Genomic DNA, 23,414 nt, shown 5'->3' on the forward strand with positions numbered 1-23,414 from the left:
TTTGGATGGTGTTACTGCAAACAATGACAAATATTTTAGCCAAAATCTGTGTTCACATCACCCTTAACAATTATGCAAGTTTACTAGCACATTCTCACTCTGTCCATCGACAGCCCCATCATAAATATAGCAGCATCCTCTGGTTGTGTGGAGAGGATATTTTCCAGAATGACCAAGAAAGTGACAGCAAGAACACGTGCTCTCTGGAGCTCATGAGGAGTGAGCTCACTTTGAGTAGTCCTGTTCATAGTTTTACTGCAGCTGTTTGAAAGACAAACAGCTACTCAGTGCTGCACGAGTAGTGTACTTTAAAAAAAATTATAAAAGGAAGTAGGCCTAACATGCTCCAATACTGCACACAAGGCCTATTACTTCGAATCCACTGATGTTCATGGAAAATCCTTTGCAACAGTCTTTTTTTTAGCCTATTTATAATAAGTTATGCACATGTTGATTAAATAAGTTAATCAAATACAGTTCACATTTCACAAGTTCCTCCAAAAGCCTATTTTTTGTGGTCTCACATTGTCACACATTGTTGGCCTAAGCTATGACAATATGACCACTAGTCTGTTGAGTTGTTGTTTTGGTGACTGGAAAAGGGCTGTATATAATGCTTCGGACACTGTGTGGCCACTCGGGGGCATCGGTTAGAATGCAGTCCAGACAAGATGTTCCCTTTAGTCGTGTTTTGAACAGAGGCTGAGTAGGTTGGTCCTTTGTCACAGTTGTGATAGAGACTGAGTGCATCTGTTCACACGGATTTCAATAGAAGATAGCAGATTATAATGTCCAGTGGTATCAATCTTAATACTTTCCTGAAAACATGTTTTAAGTTATGATATACCACCACTGGCACACCATGGGACCTGTGGTTGCCAGGCCCCCGAGGGATGTGGCCCCCGCTGTGGCAGGCGTCCCTTATTTTTCTGTATTGAAGGTGGCAACCCTATAATTACATAACATCAAACTATGTCGGTATAAACGGTATTGTCTAATTTTAGATCGCTTGAAATCATATTGGTATACCTCACTTTACTGATATCCCGCCCATCATTTAGATCGATCAACAGAATCAATTAGTTAATGATTCCAAGTCATTAGCATTCATTAATAGTGTGTTTTCAGTAAAATTGATCTAACCACGACCTTACGTGTCAGATAAATGTGTCCCCTTCTACAGGTAAGATAATATCAGTGTACGTAACTCTTCGTTTCTTGAAGTATTTTAAAAATCTGGGTGAGTACTGCATCATCAGCTCCTCATGAGTAGGCTACTATCTAAGAAGGACAATGTCCAATCCGGGGATATCGATGGCCAAATAACGCACTAAACGTGTGAGGAAGCTTTGTCATCTGCTCCTCGCGGTCTGTACTCCCTCCTGATAAATACGCACAGTTCAATGTGTTCCTGAATGCCATGAAATTGTGAAGGTTTTCACTCGACAGAAAGAGGGCAAATCAGCATGAACTGGAAAATGCATAAAAAGTGTTTTTTTATTATTATTAATGGAACACTCCCACTTTGGGAAGCAGATGCATAAAGACATGGAAAAATAAAGTGAGACTAGCATAGTGGGCCCAAACAAAAACACAGCAACAACACAGGACCTTCAACTGAACAGACAGCATCTTGATTGTACACATACATTGTTCTTTCATTTCCTATTATTGCTCCCCAGTCCAACAGGAAGAATTGTGAATCAAAAAGAAAGTAAAGAGAAAGCAAAAAAAAACAAAAAAACACCCACCCTCTTAAAACCTTGAAAAAAAAAAAAAAAAAAAAAAAGGGACCGGTTACTTCTCATTTCAGGAATGTAACCAAAAGGTTTCATTTCTTTTCAAAAATGTTTTTGTTAATTTTACAACAAAAACTAGCCTTTGTTAGGATGCATTGAGGCTAACCACAGACATGGATTTCTGTTTAAACTCGGTGAAAGCAATTACCTATGGAATGTTGAGCTTACAAATATTTGTCTGGGTCCATAACGCTCAAAAGAGATGTAAAAGCACTCATGGTTACATTGTATATTTCAACATTTTGTCTCTGTGTAAGTTGAGGTTATTCGCATCAAAGAGACGTGTCTCAGATCATTTTTATGGGTGCTTTCCCCAGCCATAACCATTTACAATTCAATGTTTACAGACAGCATAGAACACCGTTTAGACAGTGAAAATACAGTTAAAAAAAGAGAAAGGTTGAATTCTACAGTAGTCCTTGTCCCTGGAGATGTGGATGTTTGTATGCTTGCAGCTCAGTACGTAATAGTCCACTGCTTGATGCTGGCATCATGGGAGGCAGTGACGAGTGTATGCTCATCTACCCAGGCCAGGCCGCTAACATGATGCAACCGGTGAGTGTCTGCAGACATTAAAGCGTGAAACAACCTTGTTACAAAAATTTCTCAACCCAGACAAAAAGCATTAAATTAAAAAGACAAGAAACCATTTACAGCCAAGTTCACTTCACACAACAAATACATAACGAGCTATGACTTTAGAAAGGTATAATTCTTAAAGCAGTGCTTAAGTTTTGTAAGTTTAAGTGGCATCTAGTGGTGAGGGTTGCAAATTGCAACCAGCAGCCAACAGTTCATTTCGCCAAGTTGTGAAGTCGTTCTTCAGACCTCAGTGTGTGTTCATGTGCTCTTAAGTCGGAATGTGGAATCACCATGGACGCTACTACAAAGATGTGTTGGATTAGCATTATCAGAGCATATAAACAACATGCAGTTCACTCTACATGCACAGCAAACAAATTATTATAACCTTTTTACAAATTACATGTTTGTAAAATATGTATATGCAATATGTGATTTTGACACGAATCAAAGTTCTGTATACTTCTTTATGTCTCATGTACAATTTAGGAGAAGCTACGGTGGCCGACACCCTCTGTCTGCGCTTGGGCTAAATAAATCATGTGGTCCTCCATTTGTCCAAATTTCTCTTCCTGTAATACTTCTAATAAACCAGTCATAACCGTTATTTGTTCTTCTTCGTACATATTTAAAGTAGTGACAAAACTCGCTCTGCAGAGCAGTTTGTCAGTTTGGGCTACTGTAGAAACATGGCATGTAAGAGGACCTGTGGTGTCTGTAGACAGAAATGGCTCGTTCTAAAAGGTAATAAAAACTTAACAGTTCATTTTGTAAGGTCTTTATACACTACTGACAACGTAGTTATGGATCTTATATTGCATTTCTGTCAACAGATCCTCCTAATATTACACACTTGACCTTTAAGATTTTAATGAACTCAAAACCTGTTGTTTTAATATTATCTCAACCATTTTCTTACCTTTACATGTTCTAAATGCATAATTTAGCTCAGCTCTAAATGTCCTGTTTCCTATGATTGTGTTGCTTAGTGGATTTATAGAACTCATATGGTATATATCTGCGTGGAAGCCAGACATGAGTGAAAGTGCACGTGCAATATTTTCTTGGCCTACCTGGGACCTTAATCCTGTTGTCTGCATCACCAACCGTCCAGATGTACACCATCATGTCCATCCCACCAGTCGCAAAGTGCTCATTATCAGGGGACCAGGCCAAAGACACTGGTTTGGCGTGGTGTCCATACATCTCGTTTTTGACCTGGTGAAAAAGAAGAGTGATAAATCATTTTCAAAAATAGAGAATGACTCGAATTTATACAAAACTGCTAGAGGTACTGTATATTGAGTAGAACAGACAAATGTTTACCGAGTAGCCGTCAGCCACACTATAAACTGTGGCAACTTTCTTCTCGTCAATGACAGCCAGATAGGCTCCATTATTTGAGTAGGCCATGTCTGTGATCGGCCCTTTAGCCTCCAGAGTTTGACCCTCGTCCTTTAGAGTGTTTCCCTGAATAGAGTACAGATGGATTTTCCCATCCTAAAAAAAGGAGAAGAAAAAAAAACAAAACAAGAGTGACTCTCACACCTGAGGAGTCCTTGGTGTGTGATGAGCAATGTACTGAACCGTTTCCTGTGATGGCCATTTACCCCCCCCCCCAAACTCGAAAGCATTTTCCAAGAGCAAAGCTGACCAATCGTGTCCACTTACTGCTCCTCCTACTGCAGCAGTGGTGCCTCCAGGGTGGAGAACTCCAACCTCTGCCTCATAGTCGAGATTGTCCAATGTGAAGACTTTCTTCTTATCCTTCAGCAAGACAATCTAGAGAAAGCAAGCGATGACAAGTTATTGCATCAAAAAAAAAAAAGGACAACATTTGCAGACAGTGAAACTTTAGAGGATTAAAATATCAGGTGGATGATGTAAAACCTTTGAAATGCTCAAATGTGTACACAGGAGAAATACTGAACTAAGAACTTGGCTAAGTTAGGCGACGATGAATACATTAAAAACACATTACCTGTCCAATGCACACAGCCAGCGACAGCCCTCCCACTGCTACTGACACACTTTTAGGCTGAACATCCATCTTTACCACATCAGAGGCACTGAAAAACCATCAGTTTGGGTTATTTATACGATAAATGAGCATTGTAACATTTAGAGGCCGAGAAGTTATGGAATTCTGAAAGCCCATATTCAGAGGTAAAAGAAAACAAGAGAGATACCAATGACATTTATCTTTCAGATGACACACCGTCTTCATTATCATTAATAGACAAACTGCAGATCATCGATATAATCCCCACTAAATTTATTTCATAGTTATCTGCACAGCAACACACAGTGGCCCCTACCTGTACTCCTTCTTGTTGATGTTAGTGTAGCGCAGTGTATCGTCCATGCTGCACGTCACCAGCTCGTTGGCTTCGTCGATCACCACCTTGCTCACCTGGTTGGTGTGGCCCTTCCCCGAGAAGCAGCTGTTCTCCCCGGTTTCTGCATCCCAGTAATGTGCGGCAATCGTTAAAGGCACAAATGAACTGTAGACATGGATACTTAATATTGCAGGAAAGTGGCAACAAAAAGCCCCACTATGAAATAAACGCACACACCGCTAAGTGACTTTGACAAGTGAGCATGGGGACAACTGAACTAGCTGTACACATTAATGCAGCCCTATACACTTGGCGGCCCGTGGGCCAAATCCGGCCCCGAAGCAACCCTCCATGTGGCCCAGCACATAAATATATATGACAACAAATGAAAACTACATGTATAGTGAATGGAAGTAGCTTAAGAGTGAGCTATATCGTTTCCTTCTCATACATGTTGAGTTTCACATGCACTGTACCGATCACCGCCAATCTAAGCTCAAAACTAACTGTCCGACCTGCAGCCTCTCCTCTCCTGTGTCTGCAGAGCGCCTCCACTACACACTTGCAGCAAAGTCAGCCAGCTGATCAGTGGACATTACAGACATTGACAACCACTACACTCGTTAAGTAGGATACATGGTGCAATAAAAACTTAGCAAGTAAAAATTCAATACTTTACCAACACCTGTTTAATTAGAAATTGCAATGTTTTAATCTGCTCAGTCTCTCATCCACTGCACTGAGTTTTGGTTTTACACAAGCACGGTGCTAGCTCAGCTGATAGCTTATTGTTAAAAACAAGCTAAAGTGAAAGCTGTCTGTCCTTAGTAACTGTTAAGCTCAGTTTGCCACGTACATTAAAATATGACACATTATAAACTCAGCCGGTAGCTGAGACAGACCAGCCCTCCTCTCTACCGCCAGCAGCAGAGACGACAGTGAGATGTTCATTCTTTCTATACTTCACTCAGTATGTTGTCGTCATCAGGAATATGATTTATTTAACTCACATTTTAGATTTGTTTCCAGTGAGATATTAGTGACTTTGCTGTTGTAAATCCTGTTGCTGCCCTAGAAACAACATTTAGTTAATAACAAAATTATTTCATTTTTTCAAATAACATGCAATTATTTAGTAATAAATAGGACTGATAAGAGCATCGATAAAGAACTGAACAAATAAGGATTACCAATACAAGTGCCCAAAAAAAAAAAAAAAAATCCTAATGATACCCATCCCAACTCGTGAGAAAATGTCCGGCCCATCTCCGTGTCCTGGTTTTAAAATCCGTCCCAATTGAATAGCCCTGCATTAATGCATCAAAACATAGATTCTAATGCAAAGATTAAGGCTGCAAGAACCCACCATCTCTGAATAATGAAAAAAGCTGTCCAGATTGCTACTGAATGTAGCACAAAGGCTTCCTCATCTAGTATTGATCCCTCATCTATGAAATGCAAGCAATGTAGTGCTGCCTTCGATTCCTGCAACAATCGTCCGTCAGCAATGAAATTCTGACGAAAATATATATATAGATATTGATAAAAATGTACAGCAGCCCTGAGAGACCATTCTGATCTAAGGCGAGTTTTAATTTCTCCATGCACTCTAAACACAAGGTACAGAATACTGTGTGTAAACAGGTTATGCAACATAACTCATGTATTTTTTTTGGCTAGAAATTTATTTTAATCTGCACTTCACCTGGAAGAAAACATGAATGCTTTTAGTCCATGTTTCGGTAGTGGTGCACTTCAGCCTCGTGTGGCCAAAATAAGTATTACAACAACAAACACTTCTCAAACCAATTACTAAGACAAAATAAAATGTCTTCACCTGCCAAAACTGGGCATAACAAAAGTACATGTAGTATAAAGGGCACTTTATTGACTTATGGGCCACTGATCTACCTTTACAGTCATTATTGGCACCATTAATCTGGGAAAGGATATTGATGTGTCCATCACTGCTCCCCGAGTAGATGTATGATCGCCCTTCATTTTTGTGAACCGTCAAACACTGGATGGATTTGGTGTGACCCTGTAGGATGAACAAAAACATGTTTTCAGATACACTTATAAGGGCATAAAAGATTAGCTAATGTAAAATATTTCAGTAATATCACTTGAGAGATTTGGTAGAATATGAATTCCAGTGAAAGCCACATTTTGAATGCTTCTGTAGTGACCTAAGATCTCACTGCCTTCTGCTAAATAAAGTCAGATGCCTCTAGTCTCTGCACTTATGGCGTAAAATAAGCTTTAACATAATGTTTTATCAGTATAAAGGAACTCTGATAACATCCAGGAATAGCATCTTTAAACAGAGTCTGACCTTGATGGTGCGTATGGGGCGGTCAGGGTTGTTCTTGTCCAGATAGTTGATGTATCCTGACAAGGAGATGCCGAGGAGGTGGTCCTTCTGCCACAGGCAGCCCAGCTGCTGGTCTGTCACATCAGTGCCCATGTTGAAGGTGGTGACGGCTGTACCTGCACCAACATCCCAGAGTTTCACGGTCTTGTCCCCTGAGGCAGAGATCAGTTGGGAGCTGTCAGGGCTCCAGCTGACCTGGAGGATTGAAAGTGGGGGGGCGGATTAAAAGAAAAAGTTGTGATTTTAATATGCATGTAGCCAAAGTGTTACAAAGTGTTCAAGTGTCCTATAAATGTTCACTCAACAACAGAAACCCGAGTGCTTTGTGGATTAAATCAACAGAAAAATCAAATCAGTAACTTGAGGACAGAAGGAAGCGGCTGTCAGAGCAAACAATCCTTCATTTGAATAGGTAAATAAGCATCTTGTATCCACATACTCTAGACTGCATGCTAACTCTGATTATAACTAGCTCTCCTGAAAAACAAAACCAGCCAACTAACCAAGTTAATGGGCCAGAGGATGATAAGGAGGTTAAACGCTGTGATGATACTTTAAGTTTAAACAAGACAGACTAGCTAAATGTATACTGAATGTAGAGTCGTTTCATGTATAAAAAAAAAAAAAATTAATACTTACAGCATAGATTCCTCCTTTGTGGGCCTTCTCTCCACCCAGTGAGCCAACACGCTCACCAGTCGCTCCATCATACACGAAAATCTGTAAAGGTTATTCTCATTAAACCCACAGTTTTTGTGAATTTATATGTTAATATATTCACATATCAACCTGCTACTTTAGGTTGAAACATATTTTTTTATCATTTCAGTAAATATACAGTGATAGTTATTATTAATTAATTAATTAATTATTGTGGTAATCTTTGTCACATGGCCACACCTGATAATCCGATACTCACCTGGCCATCAGCACCGGCTGTGACAAACCGACTTCCATCTGGAGAGAAGCGAACGCAGTTGACAAACTGGCTGTGGTCCTTTAGCAGTCACCAGGCAGACAGAAGGTGATGATCCGTAAAGACAGACATGAATATGCAGTCCATATTAGTGTTTTATTTAGCACAGTCCCTTACTTTCAATCTGTTATAATTAATAAGACATGACATAAGGCAAACCGGCAAATTAACCAGATAAATATTATTATTCTTGGTCATCCTCATGACAAAGTCCTTCCTCATTTCAGACCTGATGATCAGGGCTGACCAAGGTTAAACAACACAAAATGCTACAGGGAAAAGTTATTATTTTGATAGAAAATTCATGTGCAGTGCATGTTGCAAGAATAGCAACTATCAAAACATTTAAAAAGTGTTTTACGTGGTTATAGAGGGAAGGCCCGTTTTAAAGAATGTGGCTCACACATCCTTTATGGGGGAAGTGGGTTATGTAATATGGAAACAAGACAAACAAGGCTGCACTGTCAAAAACCACCAGGGTGTTACAGACTTGAAAGGACCAACGGGGATTTAAAATAAGATATCTGGTTTAAAGTCACAGAATATTTCCATAATCCACTAATTTGTCTGCGTTTGCAACAATATTTTGTTTTGTTGAATTTGACATTTACCCTTCAGCTGGTCCGACAGGTCCAGCAAAATCAACTCTGCTCCTACTACTTTGTTTAAACAGAAATACCCCTGTCCAAAAACTGTACAGGTAGGGGGGAAAAAAAGCATATGTTAATCTCTGCAACTTACACGTAATGTGAACTTGAACTTGAAGGGAGGCCCCTCAAAGAAGGACCCGGTGGTATCATCACTGGCAGTAGCAAGGCGGTATGGGCGTTTCTGCCTGATGTCTACACTGTTGATTAATTTGGCATGGCCTGAAACCTCTCCCACTGAGGAGCCAGAGTCCCACAGGAACACTGCCCCAAACCTACAACAAGAGATGAACATGCATGTCTATAAACAAGTCTACAAGCCAGGATTAAATGAAAAGACATTATGGAAAATATTGCTTAGTCAAATAATAATATGCTATGGGTAATTTCACAGTCTTGATGGACAGGCACCCTGTATCTTCACACTCACTTCTCTCGTCCGTCCCCAACAACAGCAATCCTCTTGCTATCCTCTGTCCATGCGATGTCCTTGACCTTGCCTGAAATAGGGGTGTACTCGTACTTGAGCAGGTGTTCCTTTTGGGTGGTGTCCCAGATACGGATCTTTCCTGAAGCATCTAAAAAGGATTTAAAAACAATTATTTTATTACAATATCAGCATTAGTAGCACCCATTTGCTGACATGTGTTCTTACATGGATCATTTACCTCCAGATGCAATGTAGAATCCACTGGGGGCGTACTTAGCGACAGTAACTTGATGCGCATGTTCGGTGTAAATGTCTGCTATAGCTGGATTCTGGAAAAGACAGCAAATGTGAAACATCAGCAGGAACATTAGATGGTTCCCTTCTCAATAAGCACCAAGTCAAAAGAAAATGTGGTTGGATTCTTTGAACCTGGACCTTATTTTCAGGGTTCTGGCCTTCGTTCTCATTGGTTATGATAACATTTTACTCATTCGATTAATAAAAAGGAACTTTAAAAAGGGATGCAGCTTTATGATTGTGTCTACTGGGGCAAGTAATGACAATGATCACACACCCCATTTATTTTCAGTTAAATCCTAAAAAAAAGATGAGTTAAAATCTCACCCACTAGTACAGCCATTCTCGTTCACACCCTGGTTACATCCCGCATTGATTATTGTAATTCTCTTCTGTCTCAAATTCATCAATTAACTCATTCACAACCTCACTCCTCTGTACCTCAGTGACCTCCTTCATATCAACACACCCACCCGTACTCCTAGATCTTCTTCCTTTATTCACCTAACTGCATCTCCTGCCTGTTTGACCATTATGGGGTTTAGAGCCATCAGCGGCGCTGCATCCGTATCACTGAGTCGCTTTCCATTTTTAAATCCCGCCTGAAAACACATCTTTTTAAACTAGCTCATCCAACGTGATCACTATTCTCTCTGGTCACAGCAATCTTTCGTTTCTAATTGTTTATGTATCCTGATTTTATGCACTGTAATTTTAGTCTTTGTTAATTTTATTGCTATACTGTTTCATTCTGTCTTGTAAAGTGAGCCTTGCTGTCGTACTCAGCGTTCACTTCACCCCAACATCACCCACAGGCGTGATACACGTGCAACAGAGGTCGCACTCTATTCAACCGTGCTATTGTGCTGCGTGTTTTGTAGTGGCATGGGTTGGGAAAGCTCTTAAATACCGTGCAAAGGGTGTGGTCAGGTGCAAGAAACATGATACTTTTAACCTAAAGGTCAGTGAACTTGTCGCTTTTAGGTTGGTGTTTAAATTTGACTCACCAAATTCAGTAGAAATAAAAGCAATTTACCGTAAGCCGGAGTAAAATGTCATCATGGCTAATATAAATAATGGCCAGAACACGACCCAGGCTGGTATGAATAAATAAATAAGCAAGCAACACAGTGTGTCTCTTAAAAATATGAAACTTACTTCAATGTTCCTGATGATGACACACTTCCCATTTGTATACAGGAAGTTGTTCCCTTTGGGATCACCGCCAATGACTTTTGCAACTCCCCTCTCCATCTGTGGGAGACTGGCGAACACATGTCCTAAGAAAGTAGGCATGACAGATGATAGGTCACGAAAACATTAAAAGGTTAATATAACTTAAGTAAGCATACACCAGAAAACAGCATTTGACTGAACTATTCCATAAAAAGGTATAGTTTGCAGACAGACAATATTACACTGTGCATCTACAGCCTGAAACATGATAGCACCTGAAACGTGCATCGTCTGGACTAATGTCTTGCACCTCCAGTGCTCCAGAAAGGGCACAAGTAAGCAGACTTAATCGACATCACTTAGTTCTTCATTAGTCATTCTGAGGACTTGTGCTGAACAGAGCCTCTTCCGTCAGTAACGTTTCCGGACACTTTGACTGAACAGCCAGGTCTGTCCTTATTGGTCAAGTTCAGACCAAGTTAGGACAGAGCTGTCTTAGCAGTCTCCGTGAGACATTAACTTATTTATCCCCCAGACAAAAACAAGATGGCAGGAGATTTGGCTGTTGCATCAAAATTATTATTCTTACTCAGTATCAATAAGACAAATGTCGTATAACTGTAAGCTGTATCATTTAAATACACTTCCTCAAACTGTGCTTCACCCTTTTTGACATGTTACTATACTGTGGGAAGTGTATTACTGATAACTGAAGGGCAGATTTTGCTTTATTCATGGATAGGCCATGTATTGTTTAGGTTCTTAACTTGTGACAATAAAGACGAAAAACAAGCATCATCTATATTATATATGATCTTAGTTAGGCTTTATATACATAAATGTAAATTTTCCAACAAAAGCCTATTAAATCTTGCACTAACAAAAACGCTGTAACAAGGCTGGTGTATTTCTTGGGCTTCCGCATTGGCCCTAACGTTATATCACACCTTTCTTAACTCTCACCTCCAGCAGCTCGCCATTAAAATTGCAGTCAAACTTTAATTCACGCTTGTTCAGCAACCACACAGCGCGTTTGTGTGAGCCGCTTCCCCAGCAGAGGACTGTCAGCCAGCCTCTGTCTGGACATGTCATAACAATGCGATGTGAGCACAACTATTTCCTCTGACTGACGTTAGCTCGACCAGCTAACGTTAACGCCAACTTGGACGGTCTGTAATGAGCTGGATTTTGTGCCGGAGCATCTTCACAGCAAATCGTGCTTATCAAACACAGGCGTGCGTTAAATCTGGCAGGACCGCTTCCAGTGCCAAGATTTTGTCTTTCACATGCGAAATGAAGTGTCAAAATCATGCAGCTATGGGCGAGGCTAGCTAACCAGCTAGCTACGGGCTACTTGGCTGACTAGCTCAGTCTGCTGAATAATGTCGACCAACATTATGCATTGTATTTCCTCTCGGCCGTTAGCTATTAAGAATAAACAGACTTACTCAGTTCATACGGCATGTTCCCTGCTGGTCACTTGTTTATCGTTACTGTTATAAATGAATGAAACAGTAGAGACTGACGCTTCCCCGGCTGTGCACTCCCTGATCACACAAACACGGAAGCGAGGGCAGCTCTCGCTCAGCCTGGCTTTGCCCATATATAGTAAACTCAGATACTACGCTGCGGCTGTCAGCCACTCGCCGTGCACTGCCTGCGATGGGAGCAGTCATCCCTCAGTACTGTCTGTCCGGCTACAATTCGCTAAGCTCCGCCTTCACCAATCCAATTGGCTAGGGTAACGCCTTAACCCAGTCTGAGGGTACACACCAGACAGCTATACATAATAGACTATTTAAAACGGTGGGGTAAACCCAGTTTGAGCTTCTTATGAGTCTCATTCAGGTCATATAACTGTCATAACATCATTCATTTCCTGACAGATACATTCCCAATGCCCTGTGAAAAACCAAGAAAGTCATTTAACAATATTTCCAGAATCCTTTAAGATTTCTCTAGCCACCTCGATTTTGTTTCCTACTTTTCACCATGGACATGTGTTTCTGGCAATCATGTCTATTTGTATAAGTGCATAGAGCCACAGTGGGAAACTGTGAAAAAAATATATTTACTGTGCAAATGAAATATTTTTTTATCTAAGTAGTTTGAGGTTCAAACCTGGGCTGGTATTTACCAACCAAATATATTTTTGATCTGGTCTTGATATGAGGTCAATGTGTTACTGGACAGTTCTGGAAATTCACAAACACACGTCATTCGTTTTTCATCCGTATTTCAGTTCAAGCAGTGGACACAGTCAACAACTCAGGTCCAAGTTCAACAAATTTGAACCAGGCCACCCCTGCTCCGCTCAGCGGCCTGCTGACAGGCAATTCATCGCGTAGGCTTATAGCCTACAATGAAGGTGGCCAATGGAAGAGGTGATATAACAGGATAATGTGAATATGCCTTAAGTGCTGTTACACAGATGGTCTCATCTGTGTATATTTCTAAGATTACCAGGGGTTTGTGTTTAATAAAATTGGATGCTTAGCGCTGTAGCTTGAATGTAGTGGTAATGTATGAGAGGAACAAACTAAGGAGGAGGAGGGATTTGTACATGGAGGAAGGACTACCTGAGAGGCCTGGCTCAGGGCAAAATGTCCATACATACATTGGATGTTTTACTTTGGCCCCTGGCAAAATTATGCTAGCATGAATAACCAAATGAAATGCCAAACAAGGTAAAGGAGGACTATTTAACCAATGTCAGAGGGTAGCCCACTGACCTAGTTTATTGATGGTGATTTTAAAATCTGATGTCATCCTGTGTGTCAGTAGAGAGCATCACTTGGCTGGAATAGGACTGGGAATCCCCTGACCTATTTAGGATAGACCTGTTTCAGAGGGCGGGCAATGCAGCATTAAGCAAAATTTATGAGAGTGAAAATGTGCATCCTCAGCTGTTCACATAAGGATGGAGGGGCACCACTAGACACTTTGGGGCCCCCTGAGCTCAGCTCTGATAAAAAAACTGTAATCCCTAGCATGTCCCGGGGCAGCAGCTCTGGCTCTGGGCCCCTGTATCGTTCAAAGGGAAGTGAACAGTTACCAGACATTGTAAGGCAAGGCAAGGCAAGGCAAGTTTATTTGTATAGCACATTTCAACAACAACATAATTCAGTGCTTTACATAAAAAATAAAAGCAACGGGGAAATATAAAAAGTTTTAAAGCAACATAGGGAAATTGAAAAAATACACATTAAAATATAATAAAAGTTACAGTGCAGTGTACAATCAGGGTTAAAAGAGTTAAATGGAAAATAAAATCAGATTATGGGGTTGAGCAAATAATGAGTTACAATTGTTTTGAAAAGAAAATAAACAGAGAAGTACACTTAATCTACTCTCTCTAGTTGTAAGGTTTAAGTGTCTCCTATTTTCTACACCTCTCTAAATTCTTCACCACATATTACTATTTCTTCTCTCTGTGTCATCCCATCTTTGGATTCAAGTTCTCATTTCACTAAACTTGCTTTTCAACCTCACTATAGTAGCTCATCATCACCTGTAAAAAGAGTGATCTTCAACCCATTGAAATAACCACAGAAAGTTACAGACAAGTGTTTCCTGCTTGTGTGCTGCATATAGATGCCGATCTAATCATTGTGTCACTTGTGTAACATATATAGAGTGCGGGTGTGTTGTCACTGTTGTTTGTTTATTCTCTCCTAAGTGATGGGGGCTGTAAAGGCTGTCGCAATGAATGAATTGAAGCCAGAAGATGAGGTGAGTCTGTATTGCCTTATAGGGATATTTATCCCTCAGGTGTAGGGTAGCCTACATGTAGCAGCATTGACTTTTTAAGTTTCTTCTTCCTCTGTAGCACCAGTGGAAGATCATAATTGTTAGATTTGCATCTTCCGGCTTTCAATCGTGCTTTTTGTTTAGATTAGTGCACAGAAGGCAAATATAGTCCCCTTTCTGTGGTTCCCCAACACCCCTTTTCTTGTCTCAGAATTTTTGTCCAGAATAATAGGCTACATGTTTCAGCCCTCATGTTATGCCAACCTACAAGCTAGTCTGCCGAAGTGTCCCGGAGCAAGACAGTCCCCAGTGGATGCGGATACAACTTTCACGCCATGTTACAATAACAGTTGTGTCCGTTTGGAGGCACTATTGTCCCGCAGTCAGACCCCTGTTATCTCTACAAAACCACAGAAGAAATAGCTCAGTCGCTGCGTGCTTGTGACGATGGCGGCCGCCATGAGAGGAAGCTTTGTAACATTGGTCAAGGTGAGTGAAAAGATGACGCTTACAAGCTTATTTTATACAAAGGAAAGGCGCTACTGTGGTTGAAGTTGTATTTCTGTTCAGCCAAAGCATAAACCGTCTTTCTTGTGTCTTGTCGCTTAGTTAACCATGAGCCCAGCCCCCGTAGTTAGCCTTCAGGTCAACGGTAGTGATAAAGTGCTTTTGTTGCGCCATCTGGTTTTATCAGCTGGTCGACCAGGAAGAAATCTTGTAGATTTGCCTACTCGTCAAATAAGTAAGCGGCCACGTAGTTTAGGTTAGACTTGTGTCTTCTTGGGTAACGTTATGTGAGATAATTAGCTAAAGTAGCTAGCTAACCTAGAAACCCAGACATGGGAACCTCTTTCCTAGAGAGGCTTCAGTTACCCTTACACACATAACAACGACACTGTCTTGAAAACAACATATGGCCTCGTCAGATAATATACAGTATGTTTGATTTGATAACTTTGTGTCATCTTCAGTTTTTCTCTCTTACCCGATTATTCAATGTCAGTGGGAGTCACTCGTGCGTTTGTGCTCAAATAGTCTCTTGATGGCAGTTGAAGTCAACTAGTCGTGTTATATTTTCCTGTAGGTCTCATTTTGACCACTGGTCAGTGGCTGGTGATCATTCAGGGTCCTCTTGAAACAACACACCCATCCCATTTAATCAAATGGGCACAATAGATATGATTTTACATGGGGGGGGTAAAAAAAGTTAATTGATTTAGCTGGTTTGTCTATAAAATGTTTGAAGATGCCCATCACAGTTTCACAGAGCCACATGGACCATCTCCCAATGTCTTAATCTGTCTGAAAAACCCCAAACTTTTGAGTCCTGATGATAATATAAAACAGAGAAAAGCAAGAAACCCTCACACTGGAAAAGGTGGAACAAGCATAAGTTGGAGATGAAAAATGAGAGGATTTTATTTTTTTTTCTTCAGGATTTTATTTTTGAGCTACTACATAGTCACAGGAAAGACTTCATTCATTTCTGACTTAAACAATGAATGGTGTTTGAAATTGTATACAATAAATTTTCTGTTGAACAAATAATTTATTAATCAACTAATCTTGTCAGCTGAGATCCTGGATAGTTTTACCTCTCCTGGCCTCTTAAATTGAACAGAGACAAGGGAACGTCATTGGAATTGCTCTCATCTCATAGACATATGCAAACTAAGTAGAAGGGTCACACAGCCACTGCTTTGTCGTAAATGGTCACAAGCCAAACATGTTGGGAATCATCATTATAGCCAGTGTTATTAAAGGGATAGCTACTACTATAGGGGAAAAGATGCTCGTTTTATATTGTGCTTGTTGTGACTGTGTCTTCTTTACCATCCTCAGGGGCTGAGCGGCCCCCGGTGGCAGCAGCTGGTGTCTCGACCATTGAGTGTGTCTGCTGGTCTCCGTTGCCCAGAACCCCCGCCGGCCCGCGCTGATGCTACCTTCAAGGTCACAATGGTGCCAGGGGATGGAGTGGGACCTGAGCTGATGACCGCTGTCAAGGAAGTGTTCAAGGTATTTTTCCTGTTATATGTGGTGCCATGAGTAGAAGAAAATACATATGCGTGTGTATAATGATGATGATGATCTTTATTTATAGAGCACTTTTAAAAAACAAGTTACAAAGTGCTTTAACAAGTGCAAATGCAATAAAATACATAGCAAAAAAAAAACAACCTAGAAAACACTTAAGAGACTAAAATGCATGCTAAAAATAAATAAAATCGGGAAAGGCTCTCCTATAAAAGTATGTTTTAAGAAGGGACTTAAAAGAGTTCACTGACTCAGCCGACCTGATTTCCTCGGGCAGGCTGTTCCAGAGCCTCGGGGCCCTGACAGCAAACGCTCTGTCCCCTTTAGTTTTCAGTCGAGACTCTGGAACAGACAACAGACCTCTGCCCGAGGATCTCAAGGTACGTGCTGGTGCGTATGGGACTAAAAGGTCAGAAAAAAGTAATTAATAAAACTTTAAAGTCTATTCCAAAACATACTGGGAGCCAGTGTAATGAAGCTAAAACAGGGGTGATGTGATCATATTTCTTTGTTCTGGTTAAAAGCCTAGCAGCTGAGTTCTGAACAGTCTGGAGTCGATCAATTATCTATATATGCTAATTACTCAAATTGGCTGACATGCAGTCACCCTTAATCTCATCTGCTATGCTATAGATGGAATATTAATTGTAAACATTCACAGGAAATAACATTGCTGGGTTTCATATAGGCCATATAAGGGTATCCATTAAATATGCTGATGGCATGTATTTTTAAACTTTGATTAAAATGGCTGATCTTTAAGTTGACTTTTTTGTCTTGTCTCCAGGCAGGAGACGTCCCAGTAGAATTTGAGGAGTTTCACCTGAGTGAGGTGCAGAACATGGCTAGTGAGGACAAGCTGGAGCAAGTGTTAACTTCTATGAAGAACAACAAAGTGGCCATGAAAGGTACAGCATCGAGTTATTTCAAAGGCTGCATGTACAGTACAGTATGAGGTTTTAGACTTAAAATAAATGTCCGTGACATGCTTGGTTAACCAGGAAAGATTCACACACCCATGGAGTTCAAAGGGGAGCTGGCTTCATATGAGATGAGACTGAGGTAAGACCAGGAAAAAAAAAGCTGTATTTTGTGTTTCGTTGTTGGTGTTGTTTTTTCTTTTCTTTTTTTTAAATAACTCGACTTCCCTATCCGTTACCCAGGCGTAAACTGGACCTGTTTGCTAATGTGGTTCATGTGAACAGCCTGCCGGGCTACAGCACTCGCCACAACAACCTGGACCTGGTCATCATCCGCGAACAGACCGAGGGGGAGTACAGCTCCCTTGAGCACGAGGTAAACACTACTCTTACTCACTGCAGGCAGAAAATGATCTGTGGTTTTAAACCCACATGAGAAGGAAATGGGTGAGAGATTTCCCTTGAACACAGAGATTTGACCAACAATAAACCAAGTATCAAAACAAAGATGAGTCACTCGTGTGTGTGTGTCTTGTAATTCAGGATTTTATTTTTGAGCTACTACATAGTCACAGGAAAGACTTCATTCATTTCTACTCAGATAATGATTCTTTAGCTCTCCTTTAGACTCATCATAAGTGTTAATTGGCAGTGACACCTAAAGGACTTCAAGCCTAAAACAGTTTGCAGTATTACACCTGAAGCATGTGTGAAATGTGAGCAGCTGCCGTGTTGGCTGCTTGATTCATTGAAATTAAAGTGAATCTGTTCCATCAGACAGACTCGAAGAAAAATGCGTCTCCTGTAGGATAGGGTGGTGGTTTAATTGTCTCACACTGTGGATTAGTCAATGTTTAAACAAGAATGACTGTATTAAAACATGTATTGTTTCTTCTTGCTCTTTAGAGTGTGACTGGTGTGATTGAATGTTTGAAAATAATCACCAGAGAGAAGTCACGGCGCATCGCCAAGTTTGCCTTTGATTATGCCACCAAGAAAGGGCGAAACAAGGTCACCGCTGTTCACAAGGCCAACATCATGTAAGGAAATAGAAGAGAGCCCTCTTTGCTTTTTATCATTTAAATATATACATATGTGTGTTTGTGCAGGTTTTGAAATCATTCTTCTGTTAATTCCTAAAATGGTGTTAATTTGGGTTATAATTTGCATTACAGTTACAGCAACACTTGTCCTCATCCCCTTGTCTTATTACAGGAAATTAGGTGATGGCCTGTTTCTGCAGTGCTGTGCGGAGGTGGCGCAACTGTACCCCAAAATCAAATATGAGACTATAATCATCGATAACTGTTGCATGCAGGTACACACTCTCCTGACTTTAATAAATCATTTGCTGCCGAGGATTTTGCTTCACTCTCCTTTCCCGGTTTGAACATGTCATTGTTTGTATTTCTTTGCTGCAGCTGGTCCAGAACCCATACCAGTTTGACGTGCTGGTCATGCCCAACCTGTATGGAAACATTATTGACAACCTAGCAGCAGGGCTGGTTGGAGGAGCGGGTGTTGTTCCTGGGGAAAGCTACAGTGCAGAGTATGCTGTGTTTGAGACTGTGAGTTTCCACTGACTGTTTTTAAATCTGTTTAGTCTGCTTTTATTCTGGTTCATGTGTTTAGAGTTTGATTTTCATACTTCAGTTACGTGTGTGGTAGAAAACATTAATACAAACCGCTATTGACATAGTGTTACTACTCAACCCTTCTCTGGTACTTGGTGATGAAGAGGAGTTGGAGAGGAAGAGACTACAGCAGTGTCATTCTTGATCCCCCTTTTTCTTTCAGGGTGCACGCCACCCCTTCGCACAAGCTGTCGGAAGGAACATTGCAAACCCAACAGCCATGCTGCTCAGTGCCGCTAACATGCTCAGGCACCTCAAGTGAGTCAACCTCTTAGGTCTTTTAGTAAGAAGGACATCATGTTTCACACTGTACCTCCTAATCCTCTGTTTTGGTCCACCACACCCCTCCAGCCTCAGTGCCTGTTAATCTGCATGTTGACACGTGTACATGGACACCTGTTTTAATTCTCATTGGCACTGTGTTGCAGCCTTGAATATCACTCCCAAATGGTGTCAGATGCTGTCAAAAGGGTCATCAAACAGGGCAAGGTAAGTGTGTAACTTGTTAGTTCTACCTGCTGTATGCCCACTGGTACATCCATGCTGTGAATGTGGAGACACCTGCTGTGACATAAACATGTCATGTAAACACTAACAGTATTATCACCAAGAGGGAAAGTTTTCTGCGAATACAAGTGGAGCAAAATAAAACCGGTGGTTCCACTTCAGAAACGTGAAGCCAACAGGACTTTTATTCGTGTCCGCTTGTGTTTGTAAACAGGCATGCAGCACATTAGGGTTGGGTGATGTGACGGTATATACCATGCAACTATAGAATATATACAGAAGTAGAGGCAATACAGTTTCCACCGCAGGAGCTATCCCTTTGTGTCTCTTCTATATATTTCGGGCTGGCAATGTAACTGTATCTATAAATTCTCGAAAATCCAGTTGCCTCCAAGTTCATTAGCCAACCGCCACAGGAGAAGAGCGTGACAAGAAAAAATGGATGAGGAGAGAGAAATTGTAAATATGGAGCAGGAGGCATAATCAAATGTTATGAAAGTTGTTTTAAGCCATTTCCTAATAGAGTTTACAGAACAATTAACTGTATTGTGATTTAATACTGTTACTGTGATATAAAATTACATATACCATGATAGATTTTGCCTGTAACAGTAATTTCATGTATACAGTGTCAAAAAGCTGCAGGCACTTAAGAAAATGAGAAATACAATAAAAAGCTGAATGGCAGGTAATTTTCAGTGTGTGTGTGACCCCGAACATCTAAGTGACACCAGCAATAACCAACAAGTGTAATGTTGGCAGTCCTTGACCCTCAAATGCCTACATCGAACAACCTGCAAACTGTCCTTTTTTAGTATGTTAGAGAGCCTTTAATTATTTACTTTTGAGTGTGTGTGTGTGTGTGTGTGTGAGAGAATATGCTTTTGCATCTTACTTCAGCCCATCTCTTGCATTTCCATCATATGCAAGGTATTTTTATTTTATTTTTTTTGTCGTCTGGCTTGGAAACCTGCCTTTTGCGTCTGCTCCATGTTAACATTAGCATGCACTGACAAAACACTAGCATGAAGTCGGTAGACCTCAATCCCTCAGATAAAATTCAGCTCAAAAAAATTGGATTTCAGCAAGAACAGCTTCAGGACAGATTTCCCCCCCGCTCTCATTGATCCCCTCTAAGAGGTGGCAAAAGCCGGCGTTTCAGTTGAGGTGGCATTTTATTTGAGGCAACTGTGTGAATGTGAGAAATGACCCATTTTTAAGGAATGTCTGTCAGTTGAAAGCAGAATTTGCCTGCATGTTGTCTGAAGTACCCTTCCTCTCCCTCTCCCCTTTCCTGTAATTCCCTCCTGTCCTTGTACCCCACTATCCTGTGTGTCTGTGCACATCCCAGGTACGGACACGAGACCTTGGCGGGTACTCCACCACTGGAGACTTTGTGCAAGCTGTTGTGGAAAACCTGCACCACCGTCCTGTTTACTAAGATGTTCCATCACACTCGTCCCTGACATTTCTTTAAATCTGGAGATTGTTCTTAACATGAACTGGACGCATCTTAAGACTCACCTCCCCTCCCGCTGCCAGATGACATTTGTGGCGCTCCGTTTTTGCAAACGCCATGAGTTGCATCCTAATGTCTGATTTTTATACTGGATTTGCTGATTGATCCAGTGGGATCAGTGGTGCCTTGTGCTCATGAGGCATCCTTTCAGAGATTTGTCATATTGTTGTCTTCCTCGTAGCTTGTGTCCATCTCTTTGCTGTTTTTTTTTTTTGTGTTTGTTTGTTTTTTTTTTTTTACTCTGCTGATTTAATCTTTTCACCCATGCAGGGATACCTTTTTGTCTGCCTGCTTTCATGGCCTGCGCTTGTTGTTTCAGTCTACCTCTCTGCCATCACAGATTGTGAGAAACTGTCTGTAAAGCAACCAGACTGCCTTTATCAACAGTTTATATCAGCTAATGTGCTTTTGGCTCACTCTTCACCACCACCATACCTGACTTTTATCTCATTTTCTGATAGCCTCTTCACTCAAAACTGAAACAACTGACTGCTTATGTTGATCAATATACAGTATGATAACACTGCTGCTTCATGACCCACTAATACTGCAACATACACGTTTCTTAATGTTTTTAATATTACTGCCATCGCAGTGCTGAAACTCAACTAAAACCTGAAAATGTTGCTGTGAGTTACTGTGTAGCAAAGGCAGAATTCATGTTTCTTGTTGTGATATTAATAATCCAGTTACTATTTTAACACTTAATATATTTAAACAGAATTTTCAAGGACTCCTATAAACAACTTTTGTATAAGATGATGCTGCTCATGCCACTGATGCTGTAAGAGTTCAAACAACTGCTTGGTCTCACCAGTTCATCTGTCATGCTTTTTGTATTACTGGCCTGCAATTTAGTCATTTTCAAATTTGGACATCACAAGTAAGTTGGTTGTCGGTTGTTTGCCACAAATAAGTCATTCAGAAGTTACTGTACTCTTGTTTTGACCTTTTGGCATGATCGTGTGTGTGTGTGTGTGTGTGTGTGTGTACCACAACCAGTGTAAACGGTGTCCTGTTCTTTCACGGTTGCATATTAAAGCTTGTTACACGAATGCTGTACTATTGTACAATAATACTTTGACTTGGGATATTATGGTGGAATACTAATCAATACCATAAGACTAGGTGTGTGTTGGAGAGTGGCAGTGGGTTATCTCGTTAACATTTGAAACCGTTTCTGAACATTAAATACTGCATCTGGTTAATGGATGGACCTTATTTATATACTGGTATGTTTTAATTCTCAGCCTCGCGTAATGTTAAAAATAGAAATGTGAGAAAATAAAGACAAGAACCATACCTTAGGAAATTAAACCGCTGCATTCTGAAACTTCGTATCTCACTAATCATACTGTTTGTGTGTTCTGTGAATGCAGTTTTTAAAGGCTCTCTAACATGCAGGCTGTGACACTGTATGTGGACATGTGTTGCTGCAGCTGTGCGTATAGTAACAAACTGTGCTTATGTTTTGCAACAGGTGCGCACTGGAGACCTCGGGGGCTATGCCACAAGCGACGAGTTCACCCGGGCTGTCATTGCTAACATGGCAGTCTAAGCTTTGTATTAGCAAATCTGTCAGCTGCTGAGACGCACAAATGCTTTTTTTTATTTATTTTTTATTACCACCTCCTGATCTCTTGACTGATTGTACCCAGATAGTATGTTCCAGCAACAGCTTTCACACATTTTCCAACTTAAACACAGTGTAGGTAAAATGCCCAGCTATGATATCCACAAACTCTGGTTTGCAGTTGAGCATAACCATAACACATTAATTATGACATGTTAGGCAGAAAAGTGTATGTTGTATGCAACATGTAGAGTCTTACAATCAACGCAACACATTTTCCATGCCAGTCAGGTACACAGTTAGCCATTGACATTCTGTCTGGGGCAAGTTCCTGTAATTTCCGACTTATGGTTTTATGTCTGGACATTAACCAGCAGTCAAAATATGATTTATGTACACTTTCATATTATTTATTAACTTCAAGTTTCAGCTTTATTGCTTCTTAATTTATGATGAGACATGAATAATAAATGAGATATGACATCTTGTGTGCAAAGTCCCTGCGTGAATGTTAATAGAAGACTGATTTAGTATTTGGTGTTATAAAATGTTTATCATGGCTGCTGGTGCTAGGTCAGCATGCATTGGTATATGCACCAGATCTCCAGACATGCTAGTCTAGTACACAGTGCTTACACAATATTGTTGGGCTATGATAATTGGCATTAAGGTTTAATCAATGAATGTTTGGTTTATAAAATGTCTAAAACGGTCTAAAACTCAAGGAAATTGTTTACTATAATAAAAGACTTAAGAAACTTGGCAAATATTTGCCAAGAAGCTAAAATTTGTGAATATTTGACATGTTAAGGGTAATTTTGGTATTTTTAAACCTGGGCCCTATTTTCGTCTCAAAA

General features: G+C 40.5%; 2 protein-coding genes across 3 annotated transcripts; one reads left to right on the forward strand and one right to left on the reverse strand.

Annotated features, from left to right (window-relative positions):
• Window positions 1–1,472: 1,472 nt before the first annotated feature.
• LOC119889619 (WD repeat-containing protein 1-like) lies at window positions 1,473–12,224 on the reverse strand. The gene is made up of 15 exons (XM_038700452.1): window positions 12,069–12,224; window positions 10,603–10,724; window positions 9,386–9,476; window positions 9,148–9,295; window positions 8,812–8,992; window positions 8,014–8,091; window positions 7,734–7,814; window positions 7,056–7,289; window positions 6,674–6,761; window positions 4,700–4,856; window positions 4,363–4,450; window positions 4,053–4,163; window positions 3,708–3,881; window positions 3,455–3,599; window positions 1,473–2,362 (listed from the first exon to the last, which is right to left on the reverse strand). Exons 1-15 carry the CDS (start codon window positions 12,082–12,084, stop codon window positions 2,256–2,258), a joined length of 1,821 nt encoding a protein of 606 aa, XP_038556380.1. The 5' UTR covers window positions 12,085–12,224; the 3' UTR covers window positions 1,473–2,255.
• Window positions 12,225–14,713: 2,489 nt separating this feature from the next.
• On the forward strand, window positions 14,714–23,053 carry LOC119889620 (isocitrate dehydrogenase [NAD] subunit beta, mitochondrial-like). Of its 2 annotated transcripts, none has more exons than XM_038700454.1 (11): window positions 14,714–14,859; window positions 16,213–16,386; window positions 17,192–17,312; window positions 17,406–17,466; window positions 17,568–17,700; window positions 18,231–18,364; window positions 18,540–18,642; window positions 18,746–18,892; window positions 19,122–19,216; window positions 19,387–19,447; window positions 22,465–23,053. In XM_038700454.1, the coding sequence occupies exons 1-11, from the start codon at window positions 14,818–14,820 to the stop codon at window positions 22,540–22,542; spliced, it is 1,149 nt and encodes a 382-aa protein (XP_038556382.1). In that variant the 5' UTR covers window positions 14,714–14,817; the 3' UTR covers window positions 22,543–23,053. The 2 variants fall into 2 exon arrangements, with proteins under 2 accessions (XP_038556382.1, XP_038556381.1); XM_038700453.1 differs by lacking the exon at window positions 22,465–23,053 and adding an exon at window positions 20,817–22,205.
• Window positions 23,054–23,414: the final 361 nt, after the last annotated feature.

The sequence above is a fragment of the Micropterus salmoides genome, unplaced genomic scaffold (assembly GCF_014851395.1).
Source record: "Micropterus salmoides isolate LMB-PRFRI ecotype aquatic unplaced genomic scaffold, ASM1485139v1 Ms_hic_scaffold_569, whole genome shotgun sequence".
NCBI lineage: Eukaryota > Metazoa > Chordata > Actinopteri > Centrarchiformes > Centrarchidae > Micropterus > Micropterus salmoides.

Excerpts from the sequence above, each read along its gene's own strand:
- LOC119889619 (XM_038700452.1), bottom strand. Across the intron at positions 6,762-7,055 it reads GCCCCATACGCACCATCAAG|GGTCACACCAAATCCATCCA; the intron begins GTCAGACTCTGT and ends TTCATCCTACAG. Across the intron at positions 4,451-4,699 it reads ATCAACAAGAAGGAGTACAG|TGCCTCTGATGTGGTAAAGA; the intron begins GTAGGGGCCACT and ends ATGGTTTTTCAG.
- LOC119889620 (XM_038700453.1), top strand. The coding sequence starts at position 14,818 with ATGGCGGCCGCCATGAGAGGAAGCTTTGTAACATTGGTCAAG. Across the intron at positions 14,860-16,212 it reads GCTTTGTAACATTGGTCAAG|GGGCTGAGCGGCCCCCGGTG; the intron begins GTGAGTGAAAAG and ends TACCATCCTCAG. Across the intron at positions 19,448-20,816 it reads GGGTCATCAAACAGGGCAAG|GTACGGACACGAGACCTTGG; the intron begins GTAAGTGTGTAA and ends TGCACATCCCAG.